At 30.3% G+C, this 23,329-nt stretch overlaps 7 protein-coding genes across 29 annotated transcripts; 4 read left to right on the forward strand and 3 right to left on the reverse strand.

Annotated features, from left to right (window-relative positions):
* Positions 1-471: 471 nt before the first annotated feature.
* LOC126919169 (uncharacterized protein DDB_G0283697) lies at positions 472-4,314 on the forward strand. Of its 9 annotated transcripts, none has more exons than XM_050727934.1 (4): positions 472-1,486; positions 2,033-2,490; positions 2,539-3,644; positions 3,734-4,314. In XM_050727934.1, the coding sequence occupies exons 2-4, from the start codon at positions 2,139-2,141 to the stop codon at positions 4,184-4,186; spliced, it is 1,911 nt and encodes a 636-aa protein (XP_050583891.1). In that variant the 5' UTR covers positions 472-1,486; positions 2,033-2,138; the 3' UTR covers positions 4,187-4,314. The 9 variants fall into 9 exon arrangements, with proteins under 9 accessions (XP_050583891.1, XP_050583894.1, XP_050583897.1 ...); XM_050727937.1 differs by having other exon boundaries at positions 2,551-3,644; XM_050727940.1 differs by having other exon boundaries at positions 2,587-3,644.
* Positions 4,315-4,329: 15 nt separating this feature from the next.
* Positions 4,330-6,871, reverse strand: LOC126919173 (cell division cycle protein 23 homolog). 3 transcript variants are annotated; one of them, XM_050727950.1, is made up of 7 exons: positions 6,507-6,869; positions 5,762-6,423; positions 5,503-5,682; positions 5,262-5,426; positions 4,944-5,190; positions 4,614-4,872; positions 4,330-4,537 (listed from the first exon to the last, which is right to left on the reverse strand). In XM_050727950.1, the coding sequence occupies exons 1-7, from the start codon at positions 6,605-6,607 to the stop codon at positions 4,427-4,429; spliced, it is 1,725 nt and encodes a 574-aa protein (XP_050583907.1). In that variant the 5' UTR covers positions 6,608-6,869; the 3' UTR covers positions 4,330-4,426. The 3 variants fall into 3 exon arrangements, with proteins under 3 accessions (XP_050583907.1, XP_050583906.1, XP_050583908.1); XM_050727949.1 differs by having other exon boundaries at positions 4,611-4,872; positions 6,507-6,862; XM_050727951.1 differs by lacking the exon at positions 4,330-4,537 and having other exon boundaries at positions 4,652-4,855; positions 6,507-6,871.
* Positions 6,872-6,974: 103 nt separating this feature from the next.
* On the forward strand, positions 6,975-9,166 carry LOC126919181 (secretion-regulating guanine nucleotide exchange factor). Of its 4 annotated transcripts, XM_050727969.1 has the most exons (7): positions 6,976-7,176; positions 7,485-8,052; positions 8,137-8,361; positions 8,440-8,592; positions 8,664-8,812; positions 8,905-8,939; positions 9,004-9,166. In XM_050727969.1, exons 1-6 carry the CDS (start codon positions 7,153-7,155, stop codon positions 8,923-8,925), a joined length of 1,140 nt encoding a protein of 379 aa, XP_050583926.1. In that variant the 5' UTR covers positions 6,976-7,152; the 3' UTR covers positions 8,926-8,939; positions 9,004-9,166. The 4 variants fall into 4 exon arrangements, with proteins under 4 accessions (XP_050583925.1, XP_050583926.1, XP_050583924.1 ...); XM_050727968.1 differs by having other exon boundaries at positions 6,975-7,176; positions 8,905-9,166; XM_050727967.1 differs by having other exon boundaries at positions 8,934-9,166.
* Positions 9,025-11,088, forward strand: LOC126919183 (CBY1-interacting BAR domain-containing protein 1-A). Of its 3 annotated transcripts, XM_050727982.1 has the most exons (9): positions 9,025-9,165; positions 9,249-9,350; positions 9,454-9,582; positions 9,668-9,848; positions 9,943-10,167; positions 10,300-10,332; positions 10,449-10,616; positions 10,705-10,812; positions 10,884-11,088. In XM_050727982.1, the coding sequence occupies exons 1-9, from the start codon at positions 9,134-9,136 to the stop codon at positions 11,001-11,003; spliced, it is 1,098 nt and encodes a 365-aa protein (XP_050583939.1). In that variant the 5' UTR covers positions 9,025-9,133; the 3' UTR covers positions 11,004-11,088. The 3 variants fall into 3 exon arrangements, with proteins under 3 accessions (XP_050583939.1, XP_050583942.1, XP_050583940.1); XM_050727985.1 differs by having other exon boundaries at positions 10,705-11,088; XM_050727983.1 differs by lacking the exon at positions 10,300-10,332.
* Positions 11,089-11,090: 2 nt separating this feature from the next.
* LOC126919190 (heat shock factor-binding protein 1) lies at positions 11,091-12,064 on the reverse strand. Its single transcript, XM_050727998.1, has 3 exons — positions 11,700-12,064; positions 11,545-11,611; positions 11,091-11,343 (listed from the first exon to the last, which is right to left on the reverse strand). The coding sequence occupies exons 1-3, from the start codon at positions 11,796-11,798 to the stop codon at positions 11,255-11,257; spliced, it is 255 nt and encodes an 84-aa protein (XP_050583955.1). The 5' UTR covers positions 11,799-12,064; the 3' UTR covers positions 11,091-11,254.
* Positions 12,065-12,243: 179 nt separating this feature from the next.
* On the reverse strand, positions 12,244-15,367 carry LOC126919179 (endoplasmic reticulum-Golgi intermediate compartment protein 2). 3 transcript variants are annotated; one of them, XM_050727961.1, is made up of 7 exons: positions 15,241-15,367; positions 13,986-14,198; positions 13,726-13,893; positions 13,270-13,642; positions 12,951-13,222; positions 12,619-12,879; positions 12,244-12,551 (listed from the first exon to the last, which is right to left on the reverse strand). In XM_050727961.1, the coding sequence occupies exons 3-7, from the start codon at positions 13,826-13,828 to the stop codon at positions 12,361-12,363; spliced, it is 1,200 nt and encodes a 399-aa protein (XP_050583918.1). In that variant the 5' UTR covers positions 13,829-13,893; positions 13,986-14,198; positions 15,241-15,367; the 3' UTR covers positions 12,244-12,360. The 3 variants fall into 3 exon arrangements, with proteins under 3 accessions (XP_050583918.1, XP_050583919.1, XP_050583917.1); XM_050727962.1 differs by lacking the exon at positions 15,241-15,367 and adding an exon at positions 14,410-14,556 and having other exon boundaries at positions 12,951-13,201; XM_050727960.1 differs by lacking the exon at positions 15,241-15,367 and adding an exon at positions 14,410-14,556.
* Positions 14,614-23,161, forward strand: LOC126919162 (E3 ubiquitin-protein ligase Nedd-4). Of its 6 annotated transcripts, none has more exons than XM_050727914.1 (17): positions 14,620-14,761; positions 15,206-15,372; positions 16,764-16,964; positions 17,041-17,201; positions 17,549-17,717; positions 17,814-17,929; positions 18,029-18,152; positions 18,712-18,861; positions 19,305-19,355; positions 19,442-19,718; positions 19,806-19,864; positions 19,945-20,010; positions 20,081-20,310; positions 20,385-20,506; positions 20,590-21,229; positions 21,383-21,525; positions 21,593-23,161. In XM_050727914.1, the coding sequence occupies exons 2-16, from the start codon at positions 15,220-15,222 to the stop codon at positions 21,483-21,485; spliced, it is 2,622 nt and encodes an 873-aa protein (XP_050583871.1). In that variant the 5' UTR covers positions 14,620-14,761; positions 15,206-15,219; the 3' UTR covers positions 21,486-21,525; positions 21,593-23,161. The 6 variants fall into 6 exon arrangements, with proteins under 6 accessions (XP_050583876.1, XP_050583871.1, XP_050583872.1 ...); XM_050727915.1 differs by having other exon boundaries at positions 21,383-21,515; XM_050727913.1 differs by having other exon boundaries at positions 21,383-23,161.
* The last annotated feature ends 168 nt before the right edge of the window (positions 23,162-23,329 follow it).

A 23,329-nucleotide genomic window follows, 5' to 3' on the forward strand; every position in this document is an offset into this window, starting at 1 on the left:
AAATTAATAATAACAACAATGTACGTAACAAGTTCAGATAATGACGAAGAGAATATAACTAAAAAAATTGACGGAACGGAGTACGCAATACATATAAATATGATGATTCATCAATGAACGGAAAACCAGTCAAAATAGTGACTGGTCAAAGAATTAAAACTCAATCGAGTTCGGACACAATGCTGTCATAAAGGAAAACTATAAAGAAGTATCGGTCGCTTTAGAAAAACATGCTTATCCCATTCTATACCTGATTGAACAATAACCCTAAGGAACGTCTCGACTTGAAAGATATTTTGTAATAATTAAGAACCTTGAAGGTAAAGCGAAAATGCTTCATTTTATGACTGTTCCTTAGGATTATTGCCGTCCCATTAATTATATTTGCACAGCTTATAGCTGTCTTGACCGAGGGATGGAATCTGATTTATAAGATATTTAGACAACTTATATATTAGACAGTCCCCGAACGTAACAAATAATAATAATAATATTTATTCGTAATTAGTTGCAAAGAATATTCTTTTGTATATGTTACATATTGAAAGAGTACTCCAGAAGACGGAGTTGAAAAATGATAATACCAAATAAAAAAATAATATAAATAAATGAAAAAAGAAAATAATAAGATGGAATATACGATCGGCGATTAATGATTACGGATCGCGTTGTAAGCTGATACTGAAATTGTCGAATATTTAGAGCGGTAGAATTATTTTAAATAATTTCGTAAAATTACATTTTCAAATTTATCTTCTTTACGTTTAAGGAAATACAAACCTCTTGCCATGGCAGTAATTTCGTCGTCGAAGGATCAAATACCTGAGAGGGTAAAATTAACTGTAAATCTTTTGAGAACAAGTTTATTATATTTAATTTTACTCTTAATCCTCAGCCCTCGATCCTAAACTTTCAAAAGACCCAAACAGGCCTGTAAATATGAGTTTTCTTTTATTCTAGTTATATTTGTCACCTCTACCTAACGGGAGATCTGCTCATAGTAAATAGTACTAAACAAATTTAATAAATTTTCCTAATCTGTGTTTTAAAATGTAGATAGAGCTCGGTCTGCTTAAAGTGTTTAATAATAAACGGTAAGGTATCGAGGGGAGCGAATTGACCTGAAAGCAGAGGAGTACAAATATTACAATTGTGACTTAGCAAGGGATAATTGCCCCCGAATTTTAATTTTTCTACAAATATTCTCCTGGCCAACCGATTGGTCGACCAATCAGGAAGCAGAATACCGGTATTCCCTTGGTGTATAAATTCGCGCCTTGATTTTCCAGTTCATTTGAAGTTTCTCAGGTGTAGTGAAGACTTAGCATCTATCTCAGAGTCAAGAAAAATTTGAAACGATAATTTTTCCAATAGTGACGCAAGAACATAGCAAGAAGAAAACGATACAGTGACAGTTATCATATTAAAGGAAAATAAAAACACATGTGTACGAAGAGACGAACGTCAGTGCTGTGATATTGATAAGGTAAGTACTATTTTCATAAAAGAAGTGGGAAAGAAAAAAAAGTCAAATGTATTAGTATCTGTCTGTGCAATATTATTTTCTTGAAGAATTAAGTAGAAGTAATTTCATTAATTAAGATATTTGTTGCTTGAGACAGTAAGGTAACGAACGGTGTCTGGTACATCGTGACGTCATTTTGTAGATAAACCAATACTAATTATGTTTCAAATTATCTAAATTTTAACAATATTTACGTAATGATAAATTCCTTTGATGCTTGAAGAAATGCTCAATTTCGACAAGATTATCTCGCGCAAAGTTCGAGCGAAATTCACCAATTGTATTTCATCACGCGACTGACTTTTAATATCTATGCACAGTTTAATGATCAACATTTTATAGTTTTGCGCTTACACACGTCAATGTTTGGGTACACATCAAGTGTTTTCTCCTATTGCACGCATTATCATAAAACACGTATTTGTAACATTATAGAATTTGCTCAACATATTTAACAAGTAATTCTAATAAATCATATGAGTTAGCACGGTTTTATCATTTTCACAGCAAACTGTAATGAGTGTAATGGAATCAACAAAATCTATGGTCACAAACCAGTGACCAAAATCTTCAACAAGCATCAACAAAAGATTCAACATTAACGGAAGAAAACATGATCATGACATCAACGGAATATTTAAGTTCGTTGAAATATGCTGTCATAGATAGTATCATCAAATACGTCTTATATCTTTTGAGCACCTATTTATTTAACGCAATTTCTTCGAGGTTTTTTGGTTCCAAGGAACACATAAAGGCAAAACATGACAAACCATACAACGAAGATCATGACGAAGATCATGACGAAGATCATGACGAAGATCATGACGAAGATCATGACGAAGATCATGACGAAGATCACGACGAAGATAATGACGAAGATAATGACGAAGATCATGACGAAGATCATGACGAAGATCATGACGAAGATCATGACGAAGGTCACGACGAAGATCACGACGAAGGTCACGACGAAGATCATGACGACGATCATGACGATGATCATGACGAAGATCATGACGAAGATCATGACGAAGATCACGACGAAGATCATGACGAAGATCACGACGAAGATCATGACAAAGATCATGACAAAGATCATGACAAAGATCATGACAAAGATCATGACAAAGATCATGACAAAGATCACGATGAAGATCACGATGAAGATCACGATGAAGATCACGATGAAGATCATGACGAAGATCACGACGAAGATCACGACGAAAATCATGACGAAGATCACGAGGACAGACGGAAGAAAATAAATCAGAAATGCAGAAGACGAAACAACTATTCGAACGGCAGACGGTTAAGAAAACCTCAAAATGCCGAGGAAGCTTCTGATTCTTCCGGAAATCAATCGAGCGACGGTAGTAATGTGACGGCAAAAAATATGCCATTGAACATCGACAGCTGTATATTGTACGCTGTTTTGAAAATGCCTATGGATATATCAATTGGGGAACATAGTTTTAACAAAACGCAGTTCCTGATAAATATATCTCAAGATAACGAACCGCTTGCAAATGAGCGAAGTAATGTTCAAAATAAATTTCCGAAATCGCATATTCCAAAACAACGCAGCAATTTCTCCGGGAATAAAGGAATTGCAGGAATCTATAGTAAAAAATCCACTTCTTCCGATAACATGCATTCGTCATTTTCGTTTCCTAGATCTTCCGCATCCTACAAATACAGAAAATCTAAACGAACTGATTTCTTTTATAATGGAGAAAACAGAAAATTTTCTAATAATTCCCTAATTAAACCTGGGTTAAAAAAGAACGAAATAGAACAAAAGAAGGAACTATCCATCAAATTTGCTCCTACTAATGAAAAGAAAAAGCTTACATTTGATAAAAAGAAAAAAGAAAAGTACACGGAACAGAGAAACATAAAGAAAACACAAGAAAAACACAGTTTCCGACGACATGGTCCGACTAAATATAAATCGTATTATTCAAGAGTACCCTTGGGAAATAAAGAATCAAAACAAAATAATCTGAAGTATGAAGAAAAGGGTACGCAAACAGATAGCATCTTTCCGACGCATAACGATGTTAAAATGGTTTCAGTCGGAACGATGTGGCCTGAACAACGATTTTACGAATCTCAGGTAAAATTACAATACTATTTGATTTCCCTTATAATCATTCTATCATATAAACTAAATGTCCTGACATGATATTAATTTTCTCTCTCCAGGATAGAAATATGAACCAGAAATTGGCAGCAAACAATGAATATGTAGCAGACGATGAAATAATGGACGAGAAAATGTTGGCACTCGCACGACAACTAATTTCGTCGTACGTTATATCGCCTACATCGAAAGATCTTATTTTCGATGAACGCATATTTGAACTCCCTAATATCAATACCGCAGCGGAGCCAAGTTCCAAAAAATTATCCGACAGCATAAATACCTTCAAAACACCCACTCATGTTCCTCCTCCTGGTTTTTCTAATATACCACAATATCCACCGCTAACGCTTGATATTCCTAATCCCGAACATTTAATGAGGCCTCAACAAATGTCTATGACTCGAATTCTCATACCAACTAGTGACCGTTGTACAGCCAGTACAGCCCCGACCTATAGGACTTATTGTGATTATCCCGAATTTGTGGAACTACCTACTTACAGAAATTTATAAAACATCTTGTATTAAATATAATTGTAGAATAATTATAATATTCTAAATAATTGCCATCTGTGATACTCTTGTCACAAGAAAATTTGTATGTTTATATGAAAATTATACAATAAATGAAAATTTATTATGAAAAAGGTCGATGATTTAATCGTACAATATTTATTAAAAATATATACAACATGTAAACTGAAAGTTTAAGTAAACTTAGAGAATTAAAAAATATATATCTTTCTCTGTATCTTACGGCGTAGGCATAAATGACAAATTCATCGGCGATAACTGACTTCCTGGTGTAGCATCTGCTCTTTCCCCTTGTTCGATAACCGGGTCTGTCTCATTCATATCTTCCACCTGTAATAGATACAATATTAAAAATTTGTTAACACTGAATGAATATAAAATATCATAAATATTCTATCATTACCACCATCGAATGTTCAAATTTTCCCCTCTTTTGTGCAATCGTTCTTAGTAATGCTTTAGCTTCTTCTTTTGTCTCGTCAAATTGCAAACATTTCTGAGCATAATGATTAGCATGGTCCAACTGTTCTCGTTTTAAATGATACTGCGTTAAATATTTGTATGCATGGCTTAAGTCAGTTCTATCTGCATTTATAAATTCATCCATCACAAAATCCGTATATGCTGCTGCTGCATGATCATGTTCACCTAATTTTTCATATAACCTACAGTGTATTAAAGCATATTTCAATTTTCACACATTTCGTAATAAAGAACGTTGAACTTTAACACGTACGTGGCTAATTTCAACAACGCCATTCCTTCGATATCACCAACATTGCATGCTTTATAATAACATTTTAACGCGTCTTGTATTTTATTTTGTTTTTCGTATGCTTCTCCTAATGCCTGTACCATTCTACTATCATGTGGCCTTAGTAATTGAGCCTGTTTATAATAATACAGTGCGTAGAACGGCATTTTTAAAATTTCATATGTCTGACCCAAACCGTACCATGCTCTGTAATCCCGCTTATTGACTTCTACATAAAAAAATGGGAAAATAAATAGATGCTCGTATTTCATTTTATACGTACATACAGATAATACATACCAATAGCTTGTCTATAGCTATGAATAGCACCATTGGTATTTCTCATTTCCATAAACTCATGACCAAGTAATGTCCAAGCAGAAAGATATTGTGGATTTAATTTTAATGCTCTATGGAAATACATCGATGCTTTTTGATGATCTCCTCTTAAACTATAATAATTTCCTAAAAGATACTGCTTTAATTAAACAGCAAACTAGAAAATCTATAACATTTTTATATTAAGATACGCTAAACTTACCTACTATACAACATGTTTCTAACCTGTATTTATCAATTTCTGTTGCTCTGTGAGCTAAATATGCCAGTTCAACTTTCATTTCTTTCACATAGAGGATATTAGAATATGTATCCATATTGTCTAAACAATAAGGATCTGCTTTTATTATCCTCTTAAATGTTTCTATAGCATTATCAACATCTAAAATGATAATATTATAATGTAACAGGCCATAATAGTTAAAGTCCTTATTAACAATTTGATTGAGAAGTTGATTTACCTCTTCTGTAGTTTACAGTCATTGCAGTTTGAGCAAGTACGTAACCATTTTTTGCAAACCCCATTGATTGTAATTCGTAATATAATGCTAAACCTTCATCTATTAATTGCAGTTCTAAATACATATGAGCCATAAAAAAATGCTTCATCCAATGATTAGGTAAGCACAAATTTTCAAGCTTCTCCCTGTCAGTGATTAAAGAAGCTAATTCTAACCAAGATCCCCAATGCATGGGTTGCTTATGCGTTGCATCAACCAACACATCCATGGCTTCCCTGGTAAGTTGTAATTTTTTTAAAGTTACACCAAAAAGATAAAGACTAAAACCATCAAGTTTATTTGCCAGGTGATCTTTTCTTAAGTCAGCACATAACAATCTTAAACTTTCGTTTTTCAAAGGATCTGGAGGCACCACTGTCATGTCATCTATTTTTTTCTTTTCACCTGATAAATAGCGAGAATACAGATGTAAAAATCGAACTTTTGATGTTTTACATTGCTCGGTAAAATAAGCAGCTCTATCATATTCTTTCAAATCAAAATAAGTTTTTGCTAAAATATACGTGTCTTCCTCTTCGCTTGGCTCTGATAAATACAAGTCAACAGTAGTGTCATGTATATTTAATTTAACATCTTTCAAGGAATAACTTAATTCTGCTAGCCTATAAAGATAACATATTTTTTATCCTTTCCATAGTAATGGAATAAAAATCTTACTTAAATTTATATCAAGAACTGTACATACCATTTTGTGGTATGTAATAATCCGCGTTGGGAACATTCATTTATCGCGCGCAAAAGATCGGTTTTAACCTCCTTAATATCAAACTTTATCGATTCTTCCATTGTATATGTTCCATCAGTACTTTACCCAATGTTATAATTAGCAAAATTTATTAAGAAATGATTTTGTACATATTATGGAAAGAATTCATGTTTGTATAAACAAAACTAATAAGTTAAACAAGAAATCTGTACGCTTTAGGTTTTGCCGCCACCTATATCGTATAGGTTTCCTTTCATCGTATGATGAAAATACATTCAGTCATAGACGAGACATAGTGTAGATCATTTACGCAATTACAATCTTTTATCAGCTAACACACTCACTTACCACATTAGTATTATCTTCAACCTTACCGATCTAATGTACATATACACGAGATATGCTGAATATAATTCATTAATTTACTGCTTTAAATTGTAGAGGGCAGAGAAAAACTCGAACTTCAGTACCTATGACTTATGACACAAAATTTCACAAAATGTTAGGTCTATTTTATGTTTTATCTGTGCTTCAGTGTACAATTATCTATTTTTTACTTTATTAATTTTTTGGTTGGGTGTTTTAATATAATAATAAGTAACAATTTTCAGATATAATTATAGCAATGTCCTATTCCTTAATATCGTGGGTAATGTAATAACTTATTTTTATCGCATGTGTTCATAATGGTTTCATTTTAAATATAAGTAGGACTCTGTCTTATATTCATAGAAAATATTACTTTTTCTACATTCACATATTCAAGTATTATTTTCATGAATAATAATATCAATATGATCTGATATTTCTAAAATAAGATATTGTACGCGTGCATTTGTGCTATTAGAAAATATTATTTACGATCGATAAAACAAGATTTGAACGGAAATCATACTTACGAGCGGGAATATTTTAAACAAAAATATTGAAATCAAACGAAACTAATACTTATTATAGGGTGCTAATTCTCACGGCCAACTTGGACAAGGAATTGAGTCGGAAGAGTGTGTTTTACCATGTGAAGTTGATTTATCAAAGTGCTCCCTAGAACCGAAAAAAATAAAAAAAATAGTTGGCGGTGCTGGTCACACGTTAATTTTAGATGATTCTGGTCGCGTTTATTCTTGCGGTTGGAACAATAAAGGACAAGTAGGCTTTCCGACGAAGGATAGTATTTTATCATTTCGAGAATTAAATGAAAAATTAAAGAACAAGGTTATCGTGGATATAGCGTGCGGCTGGGATTGTTCCGCTGCATTAACAGTAGAAGGCACTTTACTCCTGTGGGGCTCGAATCGTTTCGGTCAATTAGGAAAACATCCGAACAGTCTCCAATGGACACACGAACCCTTCGAAGTTGTAACTGGTCGAAAAATTAAAGGAATTTCGATGGGTTTAAGACACACTGTCCTACTAACGGAAGATTGTAAAATTTTAGTAGCAGGAACAGGTAGCAAAGGACAGTTAGGTTTAAGCTTCTCGAATAGTAAGGGAACTTTAAATGCAGCATATAGTTTTACAGAAGGTAAACGTACTTAGGAATAAAAGTATTAAGAGAAACATGTTTTCACAATGTGAATAAAGATTATTGTGTAATTAATTTAAATAGTTTTAACGTTATCGGACATCGAGAGCGTCAGTTGTGGTCAATACCATACAATCGCGGTAGCGAAAGATGGAAATATTTATGCATTTGGTGATAATAAATACGGGCAATTAGGATTAAATACAGATGCATGTCCAAAAACATTCATTCCAATAAAACTATCGGATGTTCAGTTTAAATTGCCAATTAATATGTACAGTGGTTGGTCGCATGTAATTGTATTAAATGGTAATACTATTTGGCAACTTAATTAACACAATACATACATATTTTCAAAATCTGATTGCTTTGTTAGTTTACTATTAGATAATAACATTTTTGGTTGGGGCCGAAATACATATGGGCAGTTAGGTATTACGAAACTCGAAAAGGCATCAACTTGGAAAGCTGCGCGGATCGAAAATCTTCCTAAAATGCATCGAATTTCTGCTGGCTCAGAACATAATGTTGCATTAACTGGTATACACATAATAACTAACAGCAACAAAAAAAAACTTGATGAAAATCAAATTTTATTTATAACATTTTAGAGAATGGAGAAATTTTATGTTGGGGTTGGAACGAACACGGAAATTGTGGAAATGGTCATACGAAAGATGTAAAATTTCCGGAACAACTGCTTCTGCCCTACAATTACACAGGAATTCATATCGGAAGCGGTGCAGCTCATTCATTTGCAGTAATAAAGACTATTTTATAAGAAATAATGACAATAAAAACAAGATATTTTTTAGCAATTTTTCCGCTTTTCTCCTTCCTAAAAACATATAGAAAATTTGTAATTCTACTTAAATGTACAGTTAAAGGTAAACAAAAGCCAGGTAGATCGATGAGGGTATATGCATACTCAAAAGTCGACCTCACCTGTAGGGATAATGCACCACCTGGCAGTAGTAAACTATCGGTGGGGTATCCATACGGACGTAGCAATGGAACCTTCCATATGAAGATCGATCGATTTAAATAAAAAAAAAAAAGTTGCGAAATGATATAGAACAAAATGTTACGTTCAAGATCTCAAAGCAGCATTTGGTACATATTTTCAATTATTTATATTTACACAAACTTCGGTTTGAATTGAGATTCATATTTATAATTTTATTACATTTATTCAGGGAACAAGAAGCAAAGTTTGTACAGGATCGAATATCCAACGTAGAGAAACATTTTGCAGAATTATGCACGACATTTGCGGCATATACAAGAAAAGCTGCCAGGTTTGTACATAACAACAGCTTCTATTGATCTTGTACATATCGATTATTTCTCTTCTATGGTACTTTATCTTTCCGTGTATAAATTTATATAACGTACTTTTAGATTACGCGATAAAGGAGATGAAATAGCAAAAATTATCGAAACCTACGCTCAATCGGAAACGATAAATCAATCATTATCTAACGGATTAGCAAACTTTTCTGCAACTTTGTCAGTAATTGGGGATTATAGGTAGGTATTTTCTTGTTGAATCACAGAAATAAAAAAGATTAATTTTATTGTTTAAATTATCACAACTTTTATTCGTTATTTTTAGGGACGCTAAAGTGCAGAGATTTGATGCCAAAATAATTTCTCCACTTTCTCAATACGCGACAATCTGCAAACACGCTCGTGATGACGTAAAAAATACATTTACAACACGCGATAAAGAATTGACAAGAAAAAGACATCTAGATAGGCTTAGGGAACGAAATCCTAGAAACAGACAGATGATTGTATCCTTACGTTCAATTTCAATGCATTTAACTAATTACATTTAAGCAGTGTTAAAAAATTACAATTATTTTAAATTCTTAAAAATCAACATAGTCTCAAGCCGAATCTGAGCTCATGAAAGCTTCTGTTGAAGTTTCAAGAGTTGTTAAAGGTTTAGAAGAACAAATCGATGCATTCGAAAAGCGGAAATTGCATGATCTGAAAACTGTACTTTTAGATTTTATTATCATTGAACTAAGTTTTCATGCAAAAACTCTTGAATTACTGACAAAGGGTTACCAGGATATTGCAGAAATCGATGAAGTTAAAGATTTAGAGGTAGGCCACCTTTTGCTTAAATAATATTCATAGTCTAATATAAAAAAATATTTTTCACATATTTATGTTGGATCTGTTGTATAGTTTTGAAATTACCTTAAATTAGTATTATTTTTTGATACTTACTCGCAGGACTTTCAACTAATAAGAGGAAACATGAATGGGGTAATTTTTTTATTCCACTAGTTATTGAGTATTAACTTGTCATATAAATTACTAAAATATAAGTAGAGAAATATGTTTCTACTCTTTAAATTAATTAAAGCAATGATTAATTACAGGAATTTCGTGAAGTAATGCATATACCCGATTCTATTGCGAGATTGCCTACCGTTGGGCGAACTTCATTTCGGCAGTCTTATTCACTTACCAATTTAGCAAGTCGCTTCATGTCTTCGCCCGCAAATTCTCAGAAATTAGCTAATCATGCAATCGAATCTACCTCGATTGTTAGTATAAATCAATCATCATTGTATACCAATATGTTATAATTCAATGCAAATGCTTACACTATAACTGCAATGGTTATTTTCGTAGGATTCTGCAAAGTCGAGCTTAAAGACAAACTCTTCAGAATCTGTACAGATTGAGGAATTTAGAGATAGTTCAGAAGAAACAGAGTCTGAATCTACTAAAGAGAAACCTGTGAGAACCAGGCATAAATCTATGTAATTCTAAATAATCTGTTATCTCCAAAATATTTTGTTCAATTCTAGATTGAACTGCAAGCTAATTCTGGATATAAGGATTCAACAAGACTTATTGTCAAAACAATACCACCAATTCCTATATATCAAAAATTTCTAACAATGCCTATGATGATCAAGCATGGGTGATCTATTAGTATTTATCTAGCACTGAAATGTATTGTATATTTTTACTTACAAACAGAAAGGAAATAAAATATGCATTATACCATTACATTATTGCAAAAAAGTCATTTTATTGTTTTAATGATCAAAAATTCATACCAATAATATACAAATACCGTTCTTGTATAATAATATTTGTTAGTATAGTATAATATATATTATATGTAAAAGATCTCTTTCTTTCTATATCAAAATTAATGATATAATAAATACAATCATTTGTCACCTCCTTCTACACCAGCTTGTGTCATCAAATCTGTAATATTCTTTTCTAAATCGTCTATTCTGTTTCCCATTTCATCTAGTATTTTGTATTAAGGATATTTATAATATTATTTATGAAAACGTTAAATAAACTCCCTTAAATAAACTGTTTTTCACACATGTAATAATTTGTATTTTCTTAACAGAAAAATTATGCTTATAAAATATACACTTTGATGCACACTTTATTTTCGAGGTTATCTAAAAAAATGCATCTTAAGCGACTAATAAAAAAGGATATTTTTTCCAAGAATTTGATCTGACATTGTTTGAAATTTCCCTTGCATATTCTGTAATAGTGTTTGTACCTAAAATATACAAAAAAATATAAACAAGAATAGACATTATGGAAATATTGATAGAGAGTATCACAATAATGAGTTATATCATACTCACATACTCAGTCAATTCTTGCATATTTTTTGGTTCAGCACTATTACCTATTCCATAATTATCAGTATCCTCAGTTTTATGATCTTGTTTAATATCTGCCATTCCTAAACGATTTGTATTTATTCAATCTCGCTTCACTGTGGGATGAGCTTTGTTCTTTCGAATAGTTCCGTCAAGCGCATGCGAAGATTTTCTATCAACTGATACTTTTACTACGTACAATGCAAATCATCAAAACATCGATTTAACAAATGTAAATAAGATATCATTTTTCGATCAAACTTTTATTATGACTCAGACACGATTATTTTCTTACTATTTCTTTCGTACTCTGTTCAAATAAATGATTCTATTGGTGGAAATTAAGAGAAGGGGAAGGTTTCTCCCATTTATCACCATCCTTGTTTGATAGTGTAAACATAAAGGCGCATACGTATAAAACGCTTGGTGTTTGCAAATTAACATTGCAATATACAATAATATAGTTGCTATTCGCAGTGTTAAAAAATTAAGAAGAAAAGAACATAAAGAAGAAAAGAACGGCTGATAAATATAAAATCGCCATTAATTTTATTGGTATATACAGAAAAGTTACAAATATATTTATTGATTATTAGCTTTGTATATTTAAAAATTATTTTAATATCTAATTAAAAGATTACCTTTATTGAGGTTTAAATACAATATCCACATTTTCTGGTACTGCAATATTCAGAAGATTTGCTGTGTCAAACGATTGATAGTTTGAGGCAGTAGGTGGAATGGGGTATTTTTGGTCATTTTTGTTTTCTTTAGTTGCAAAAAATTTACAACACAAAATATACCAAAAGCTTTGTACAATACTTTTTACCATACCTACAAAATCTTCTCTGTAAAAAATATCTTCAACAGCACAAAATAATTCAAGTAAATTGATATTTACCGCTTGTAACAAAAATACCTCCAACAGTGGCACATAATTTCACTAGAAATTGACACACTGTATCACGTTGTTGAGTAACTTTTATTTTAAGAGCACTCATGTCATATTTAAAAAAAATTCCTGGACTTCCATGAGATCCTTTTTGGTGATCAATTGGTCTCTGATGATCTTTTACGCTATACTGATAAGTTTTGGAAGTGCTCAGTAAAGTCTGTATATCTGTGGGAACCACTTCCACAAAATACTGATATAAAATCATATCTAAAATATATTTCGTTTCAAATAAATTATAAATATTATAATACTTATATTTACATTTCATACAAACTTACTGTTGTCAGCAATTTTTTCATCCCCTTCTAATGGGTGAATAATACCTGGGCTAGGTCCTCCAAATGAAAATTTATTTATCCTATGAGTAAAGTTATAGTCTTTGTCCGTCATGAAAGTTAAAATATGTATATGTCCCATAGGAAATGATAATGATTTTCCAGCTGTTATATGAACATTTCCAGCAACCTTGTTAACATTTAAACTACCATGAATGCGACATGAATTTGGTGGATAACTAGGTTGATGGGTCCTGCAAGATGTATTGATATATCTATATAATATGTATCAATTACGGGTATAATAATATAGTTTATGTACCGTTTTGGCATTTCACTATATAAAGTAACTTGATTAGATTTCCATAATAATTCATGAATCGCATGGTATTCCTCTCTTAGATAAGAATTCACATCTTTTAAAGCTTCAAAGTGAGATCTCTGCTCCTGTGTCAATTCCCACCATGTATCTTCTTGTTCTAATGATTCATGTCCAATCATATTTTGATTTGTAGAATCTAAGACGTCAGCACTAATACGGCTACATGTCATAGCAACAGTGATATCAATATTTATTTTCAATTTTGCATCAATATCTGTGTCTGTTTCAAATTTAAATTGTAGTCTGCTGTCAAGATAATAACTTGTTTCAGCTATTATTAAATATGCAATAGTGCAGATTGTAAATATAGAGACTGTAAATATAAAAATCGTACTTGTAAAAGTAAGATATTATATTTAATAATTAGAGCAGTAAATAGTAAAACAAAAAACTTACATGTTCCTCCAACTGCAGTTTTGTCTACATATAGTTCAGGAACTTTAGGAAATCCATCCAATTCTTTGACAGTTTTAATATTAACATTCCGTCTTCGCAACATTTTAACAGTTTTTAAAATTCAGATATGAGTATATAACATTTATTCTCTAACTAAATTCTATTAACCTACAAAATATGCAAGAATAAATTTGAATACGCATTTATTATAATGTAAGCACATATATGTATGCATAATATAAATTTGGCAATATTTTTACCTTAATGTTACATTTAACATGAATAGTATATACATATTTACAAATACACATGCATGTCTATTATACAATATTTCAAATACATATATTAAGTTCCATGGGTCAAGTAGTCACATATTACAAGTAACAGACTTTGATACAAATGTTCAACATTTTTCTATTTAACGACAGATAAAGGTTAGTTGTTTCAGACGGTAACCAAAGGCGCCACCATACCTATAAAAAGAACGAAAATTAGTTGAAATTATCACACACAATCAAATGTTTTATTGCTGTATGAGTAACTGAGTATGTAGTAACTGATACCATCACGATTGTTAGAAACAAACGATTGTTCAAAATAATAATAAATATATGTTATGAATTTTTATTCATTATAATTTCATAATTGTTTATTTAATTTCAGAATATTTGATGGAGTAATTACCCGTATATACGTTTATGAAGTTTAAGTTTATGAAGTTTATGAATGTATTGGTTAAATTCGTAATTGAATGTTGAATAAATACGTGTTATCACTTTAATGATTTAAAGCATTCCTTATCTTAAACGATTTTTACACTTAATGCTCGCATTGAAAATAAGTGATCTTGCAGTTATGGGCGACCACGCATTATGTCTTTTGTAGCTTAAATATAAATAAGTCAGAAATCAGTTAATAGTGAATTATGTGCACGTGTAATATTAAAGTGTTAATTTTTATTTAAATGTATATATATATATGTGTATATATATACACATATATTACATCTTTGTGCACCTTCTTTCTGCATTTCTTGGTAATAATTTCAGATAAGATTTATTATCAGTATTTATTAATATACATTTATTTTAAATATCAATATTATTACTCATCTTAGATGCAAGTATTTAGTACATTTATTTATTTAATTTTTTATTATTATGTTATCTTATAAATTTATTATATAACAAATAGAAACAATTAGTTTTTATTTATTTATATGATCTACACTACGCTTAGTGGCACCTAAGAGCATATATGAAATACTTTAAAATGTTATAGTTAACTTGCAAAAGGTTTTGTTATGCAAATGAAATTTAATACTTTTTTAAAGATTATAAAAAGCAGTTGCAATAATCATTTATATTTCAAATATACTATCTTTATATAATTATATAAAATTACACATAAAAAGAATAAAATACATGTAATATCATAGTGAATAATTTTTGTGTTAATGTGTTAAAACTATTATTAAAAGATTAAGAACACAAGATGCCTGGTACTTTGACTTACCCAATGTATGCTGGTGTTGAATCACCTCCTCAAAGAACTCGTGCTTATACTTGGAATTCTCAGCATCGTTCTGCATCTCGGGCATTGCAAGCTAACAGAAGACCAGGACGCTTTTCATTGACAGAACCTGCAGTATGTAAATAATCATATTTCCTTGTATATATGATATTTGTACAATGCATTATTTTAAGAGATAATAACTTAGAAATTATTCATTCTTATCATATCTCATGATATTAAACTGGAAATTTAACTGAACAATATAGCTTATTATCATACATTTTATTTTAACATCTTTATTAATGTCAATACAAAGACTCTCTGATATTAAAACAATACTTTGATACTCGAGAAATCACAAAAACAAATAAAACAGATATACTAGAAAACACGTGAGTCACTTTTTATGCGCATCAATCGTTGAAACGTAGCGTTGGAAGGTAATAATGTTTTGATGAAAAACTAAATTCTTACAATTTCGATTACGTCGTTCAACTTACTACATTTAATAACGAAAGACGTCTATTTAGAAAAATTTGGAGAGATTTTCGCAGGCGCGTTAGAAGTTGTTCGTGTCAAGGATATCTAATATTGTTTCGTAATCTACTTTCCAGCAATTTTTGTTTGTTCTAATACTGATAAAATTGATAAAGATTAAAGAAAATATACTTTATAAAATGTACATATACACAATAATGATTCTTTTTTTTTATTTGAAATGATTGAGATGGATTTTAGTCACGTTTGAATATTTAAAAGGAAGTTAGCCATCTTTAAGCGCGAGTATGTCATATCCGTTTCGTTCGTGCAATAGTAACCGAGAGGGGTTAAGACAAAATAGGTTTCTTGATGGCATATAAGAAACTGTGAACCTAGTAAAATTGTAAGAAGTAGCCATCAACGATTAAGAATAAATTGAATACACATAACGTTAATGGCAGAGGAACATGTTTATGGATATAATCCAACGTCTGGAGCTGACGGAGAATCCGTACGTAACTATTTTGACAGTTTGACAAGTACAGGTTGGATTTTTGATTGATAGACCTCAGAAAGGGTGTTACTTCCACAAAGTTGTTGATTTTATGATTAATAATATTATTGCGTTGATAATAAAATGTTTATATTATTAATAATCGTAGCACAAATCATCTCTATATTTTTTTAATCAAAACAATCAATAAATTGATAAAATGCATCAATATTAATATTTTTATATTTTATTACCCATCTAAATTAAACTTGAAAAACAGTATATTCTTTTCATCTTTTATGTATAACTTTATTTATTTTCGTAGTGCTTTATATTTTGTGTTTTTATATTTGACGTATTAAATAAAATATAAATAAAATAGTTAATTGTTTGTTTATTATATAAACTATATAAAACTAATCAGAAAATTCTTATCATGGTTATTAATAGAAACAAAAGACATGACAAGTTTAACTTTTTTTTTATTTAACATTTTGAGAATCTAGCGTTAGTTGATGTTTTTGTTTTGTTTTTTTGATATTGTGTATAGAGAGATGAAGCTACCCGAAAGCTGAGATTAAAAGTGATCGCTGGTCACCAATTAGCAAAAAAGGACATCTTTGGTGCAAGCGATCCTTATGTGCGTATTGATTTAAATACTCTAAATGGAGATCAGACAATAGATTCTGCACTTACGAAAACTAAAAAAAAGACATTGAATCCTGTCTGGGAAGAAGAATTTATATTTAGAGTAAGTATGATATAATATAATTTAATGTCAAGATAAATTCAATATGTTAATGAAAATATATATTCTTTATTGTTAGGTTAAACCTGTCGATCATAAATTGGTGTTACAAGTTTTTGATGAGAATAGATTGACAAGGGATGATTTTCTTGGTATGGTAGAATTAACATTGATTAATCTACCTAAAGAACAAGAAGGTCGTACAATTCCTGTTAGGCGTTATTTACTTCGACCACGTAGGTAAGTATTTTTATAATATATGCTTAAAGCTGTGTATTTTTGTATATTTTAAAAATTTAATTTGTTTAGCTTCCTATTAAAATTATTTGGCCTCAAACTACAGATATGGTTTTACAAGCTACAATATATTATATATACAATAAAAATAATTGAAATTCATTACTTTTATTCATTAATTTTCATTTTTATTATTTTTATATGCACTGTTACATGTTTTGGGTCAGTTTTGGATCTAGTTATATTTATTGGCTCCATACCACGAATTTTCATGTTTAGTTCATTAATATATTTCTTTTGTATCTTTCATTTGCAAATGCAAAATGAATAACTTACGAGGATATGGCTAGTAATCATTCCAGTCAGCGTTCAAGAGTAAAAGGCACCTTGGAAGTGTATCATGCATACATTTCTGACTCATCAACTGTGGACAATGATAATGGAGATACTGCATCAGACTCAGGAGGCTGGGAAATGGTACAACCAGTAAATAATAGTCCTGTGGAACAAGCTGCAGAGGTATGCACAGTTACATCTATACTTTAAACTACAAATATTAAAGATGACTCTACTCGTGTATATATAAACTAATACTTTAATTGAATGTTCTTTTAGGTCATGATTATCAGACCTTTACCACCAGGATGGGAAGAGAGACAAGATGCAAATGGGCGAACATATTATGTCAATCATGTAGCAAGATTTACACAATGGGAACATCCATCAGAATCGTATGTAACAGATGTGTATATATATATATATCTGCTTCAACATATTTATTGCATAATAAGTATAAATAATAATGCGGAAATATTGGAATTTATTTATAGTACTACATCACCTAGTGGAAATATGACTATTGAGCGAAATTTCAATACTGCAGTAACTGAATTTCAACGTCGTTTTCACATTAGTGCCGATGAAGAAAATAGACACAGAAGTTCAATTAATCAGGTAATATTGGCGGTTATATAATTAATGTAAATACCGTAAAAGAAAGAAAAAAATGAAATGAATTTACTAACTAGTCAGCTTAGAATCTGTTTCCAAATTTTTTTATTATAACAGAATATTATGTCTTATACTTTATTTTGAGACTTAGAGTTTATGTAGACTTGTTGTGTGTAAAAAGATACACACACACGCACAAAACTCAAAGTTTACGTTTAATATATTTTTTAATAATAAAAATATATTTATATCTTTAGGTGGGAGTAGATTAGAAACTGTTGCCACATATATTTTTTGCTTTGTATGTTATCTTTTTAATTGTGTAAATTAACAAAAAGTTTATAACCAAACGCCTATGTAACCCCATTTAACATATATAGACGCATCATACTCTGTTTAACTATAGATATGTGCTTTAATAGGTAACTGTTAACTGTCAAAATGTGCATGAATTATTGAAAGACAAAAATATGAATATAAATGTCTAAACAGTATAAAAACCTTCTAACAAATAGAGTATTTAGCATGCAGTATGTAGCAATTTTGTGCATGTGTGTGTAAGGATGGTGAAGTTCTCCGTGAGGATGGCGAAGATTCGGATGCGAGAAATTATGAGATTGAGAATCATAGGGGAGGGGGTAGTGGGGATACTTCGTCAGACTCTGGACATTCTGTTGATCAACGCGGCTACCTTAGTGAATATGAAGACCAGGTACTCATTCATAGATATGATTATTTTCGATTGTATAAGCTGTTTTTATTTACATGTGTTCATTTATTTGACGAAAATAAAGGCTATAATTTGTAAACAGAGATTATATATATTTTTCATGTAGTGCATTGCTGTCTGTATTACTTTATGTTGTAATACAATTTAAAACATTTATTACAAAACTTCACCATGCAGTTGGGTATTACAAACTAACCATTCTTTCTAAAAAGTACTCTTAGTGTTAAAAAAAATTGTATTTCTGTAATTGACATATTGCACTATTTTGATTAATTTTGTTATTTATTACGCAAAAATGATAACAAATTTGTAATACATTATAAAATGTTGAAAGTGTATAACATATAAATTTCTTTGTAAAATAATAGATTGAAATTATATCCATGTACATGTTGTATGAAAATATATTACTATTGTACTTGCAGAGTGATGATAGTGTGGATAGTCCAGCTGGATCTAGACGATCATCTGAACAAGTTAGTACAGCATTTTACTGTAAATAACAACAGCGAATACTATAAAAATTATTTACCCTAATTCCTGTTACTGATTCGATGTCTAGATCGAAAGTCCGAAACCTGTAGTTCCTGCGCCAAGTGACGAGGGATTACCACCTGGGTGGGGTATGCAAATAGCTCCGAATGGTAGAGTATTTTTTATTGATCACACTGCGAGGACAACAACATGGATCGATCCTCGAACAGGGCGACCAAGTTCAATACCTAATCACATTGCTCCTTCTACTACACCAAGAAGTGATTTAGATCAGCTTGGTCCTCTTCCTGAAGGTTGGGAAGAAAGAGTTCATACGGATGGCCGAATATTTTTCATTGATCATAGTATGTGAATGTTTACCAAGATTTTGTAAAGCTCGAAAATTTTGGCTTTGATCATGCAATATTTGTTTTTCTATTCTTGCTTTGCAGATACAAGAACAACACAATGGGAAGATCCTCGCATGTCCAATCCTCAAATTGCTGGACCGGTATGAGTCTCTTTAGTCCAAAGATCGTGATATATGAAGTATAACTCATTTAATTTGTTAATATTCCTATATTTTCACAGGCTGTACCATATTCACGAGATTATAAACGTAAATACGAATATCTTAAATCTCAGTTAAGAAAGCCTGTAAGTATATGATTGTACAAAACTTATCCATATTTGATTTCTCTTATATTTCAGCCATATTTTTTTTCAGAGTAATGTTCCTAATAAATTTGAAATAAAAGTTGGTCGAAATAATATCCTAGAAGATTCGTATCGTATAATTAGTTCTGTCAACAGAGTAGAAATATTGAAAACAAAATTATGGGTTGAATTTGAAGGAGAAGTTGGTTTAGATTATGGAGGTCTCGCTCGAGAATGGTTTTTCCTATTGTCTAAAGAAATGTTTAATCCTTACTATGGATTATTTGAATATTCTGCTACGTAGGTATATTTATGTATAAAATCATTTGCATTCTATAAAATGCAAAAAATAATAACAATTGAAATGTTTGTAGGGATAATTATACCTTGCAAATTAATCCATTTTCGGGGGTATGTAATGAAGAACATTTAAATTATTTCAAATTTATTGGTCGCATAGCAGGTATGGCTGTGTATCATGGTAAACTGTTGGATGGTAAGAATTATTTCAATTATACAGAAGATATAAAACATTTCATTAAGAAAAAATATAAAAGGAGCTCCTATCTTTTTTTACAGCATTTTTCATTCGTCCATTTTATAAAATGATGTTAGGTAAATCTATTGATTTGAAAGATATGGAAAGCGTTGATTCAGAATATTACAATTCATTATTGTGGATTAAAGAAAATGACCCCAGTGAATTGGAACTTACGTTTTGTGTTGATGAAGAAAGTTTTGGACATACGTCTCAAAGAGAACTTAAACCAGATGGTGCTAATATACCATTAACAGACGAAAATAAAGATGAATATATAGCTTTAGTTATACAGTGGCGTTTTGTATCAAGGGTTCAAGAACAAATGAATGCATTTTTAGAAGGATTTAATGCTCTTATACCACCAACACTGGTAAAAATATTTGATGAAAATGAATTAGAATTATTAATGTGTGGTATTCAACATATTGACGTGAGAGATTGGAAACAAAACACATTGTACAAAGGAGATTATCACGCTAATCACATCGTTGTTCAGTGGTTTTGGCGTGTGGTACTTTCATTTAGCAATGAAATGAGATCCAGACTTTTACAGTTTGTTACTGGTACATCGCGAGTACCTATGAATGGTTTTAAAGAACTTTATGGTAGCAATGGTCCACAATTATTTACAATTGAGAAGTGGGGTACACCAGAAAATTATCCAAGAGCTCATACCTGGTATGTAAATTTTAACATAATGTTTAATCTTATGTGTAGTTGTTAAAGTAAGATGGATTAAAAATTATAGTAATCTTTCTCATTTGAAAAATTTGAAAAAAGAAACCAAAGAAAGTGTAGAGTTATATCTGATGATTTATGTATCCTTTTCAGTTTTAATCGTATAGATCTCCCTCCATACGAAAGTTATCAACAATTGAGAGAGAAATTGATAAAAGCAATTGAAGGTTCGCAAGGTTTTGCTGGAGTGGATTAGCACGAAATACCCCTTTTCATGATGATATCTGTAATATAATGTACATATATACATACATATAGATACACAACCATGTATACTGTCTAATATGATTAACTATTTAACAGGATAAACATTTTTCTGCACTCTGAAGACTTAGGTGTCTTTTGACTGCTAGTTACAACATTAAGACAAATCAATGAAAAGTACATTTAGATATTACTTAACCTCTACGAATAATTCGAAAAAATTTTACGCATGATGCACTTTAGAAATTATAGGCTATATTTAACAAACAGGAGGAAAAAAGTTGATAGTAATCTCAAATGCTGTTTCAGCAATTGATGAATTACAATTTATTAACTCATTCACGTTCTAAATGTAATTCCATATTTTGATGGTTACTATACTTTAAAAGAGTTCTTTGGGAAAATTTTATTTGCTGCTATAAAAACATTAATCTGGTATTAATTGTAAATAACTTAAGATAAGAGATAATAATCTATATATTAATTACTTATCTCAATTTGTTGATAAAATGCCTTGTTAAAGGAATTTATAAATAATATGAGTTTACATATTTAAAAAGTCAAATTATACTAAAATATATAATGGACGAAAAAAGAAGTTTTAAATTTTGTCACGTAGGATTTAGTACGATTTTCAAATATATCGAATTTCAGTTACATTCAAGTTAAATGAACATCTGTCAAATTATATTGTATACAATGACGCTATAATTTACGATGAATTGTTGTGTAATATTGATTTGAATTTTAATATTATACATATATACGTATTTCTTTGGTCTAATTTTATAACACAATTTATTAAAACGAGATCCCTTTCAATGACGATTTCTAATTTTTCCACGAAATTAAACACTATTTTTTAAATCAATAATTTGTTTGAAATTTGTAAATGTAATAATTTTACATTTTGTTTTTATATAAAGAAATTAAATCTTTAAAGACTCACGTATTACGCACGTTTAGATTTTCTATCGTAGTAACAAAGGCTAGAAAATTTTGTTTCTTGAAAACATATGCATAGTCGCAAAAATGTGTAAACAGAAAGTTTTGGAAAATCAATTATACTATTAGAAGATGTAGCAAGAAGAATAACAGACAGTGTGAAATACGTAATTTGTTTCATTTTCGATCGATTTATGAATTTATGGTAAAAGACATCATTTAATTTATCATAGATATAATTAAAAATAAATTATTTTTTTGGAACAGACGTATCTGTTACATAGTTTATTCGTATAACAAATCGAAAATTTTTCGTATTGGACAGCGTTCTTCTTGTGTGTTCTTCTAAGAACTGACGATGGAAAGCATATTATACTTAGCTCATTGTATATAGCATTAAATAAGATAAAAGAATATATACATCAAATTGCTTAAACAGCGAAATTTATTTATATATTTTAGCAATTTACGAAAAAGTGGACATAGTCTATTCTTTCGTTAAAAATGGTATACTACCTATGAAATTGATTATTCGAAGATATCGTGATCAAATTTGTAAATGCCTACTTTGTACAATAATAGCTATTTCAAAAAAGTAACAAGTATTCTAAACAAATAACTAGCATTTAAAGCTAACGAAACATTCCATCCTATTTGTACAGCTTATTTTATTGTAAACAGATACGTCCCATTAGATAATAAATATTATTATTACGACAAAAATTTTGTGGCCTTAAATTATGATTATTTTCGATTTTCTATACGCTGCATGTTTTTTAATGACGAAAATTCGGCTTCTTGCATTTACACGATAAACGTATTATATTCAGAATGGAACAATGCATTTCAATGTATTATATTTTTTAAAAAGCCAATGTTACTTGGAAATCG

The sequence above is a fragment of the Bombus affinis genome, chromosome 8 (assembly GCF_024516045.1).
Source record: "Bombus affinis isolate iyBomAffi1 chromosome 8, iyBomAffi1.2, whole genome shotgun sequence".
Taxonomy (NCBI): Eukaryota; Metazoa; Arthropoda; class Insecta; order Hymenoptera; family Apidae; genus Bombus; species Bombus affinis.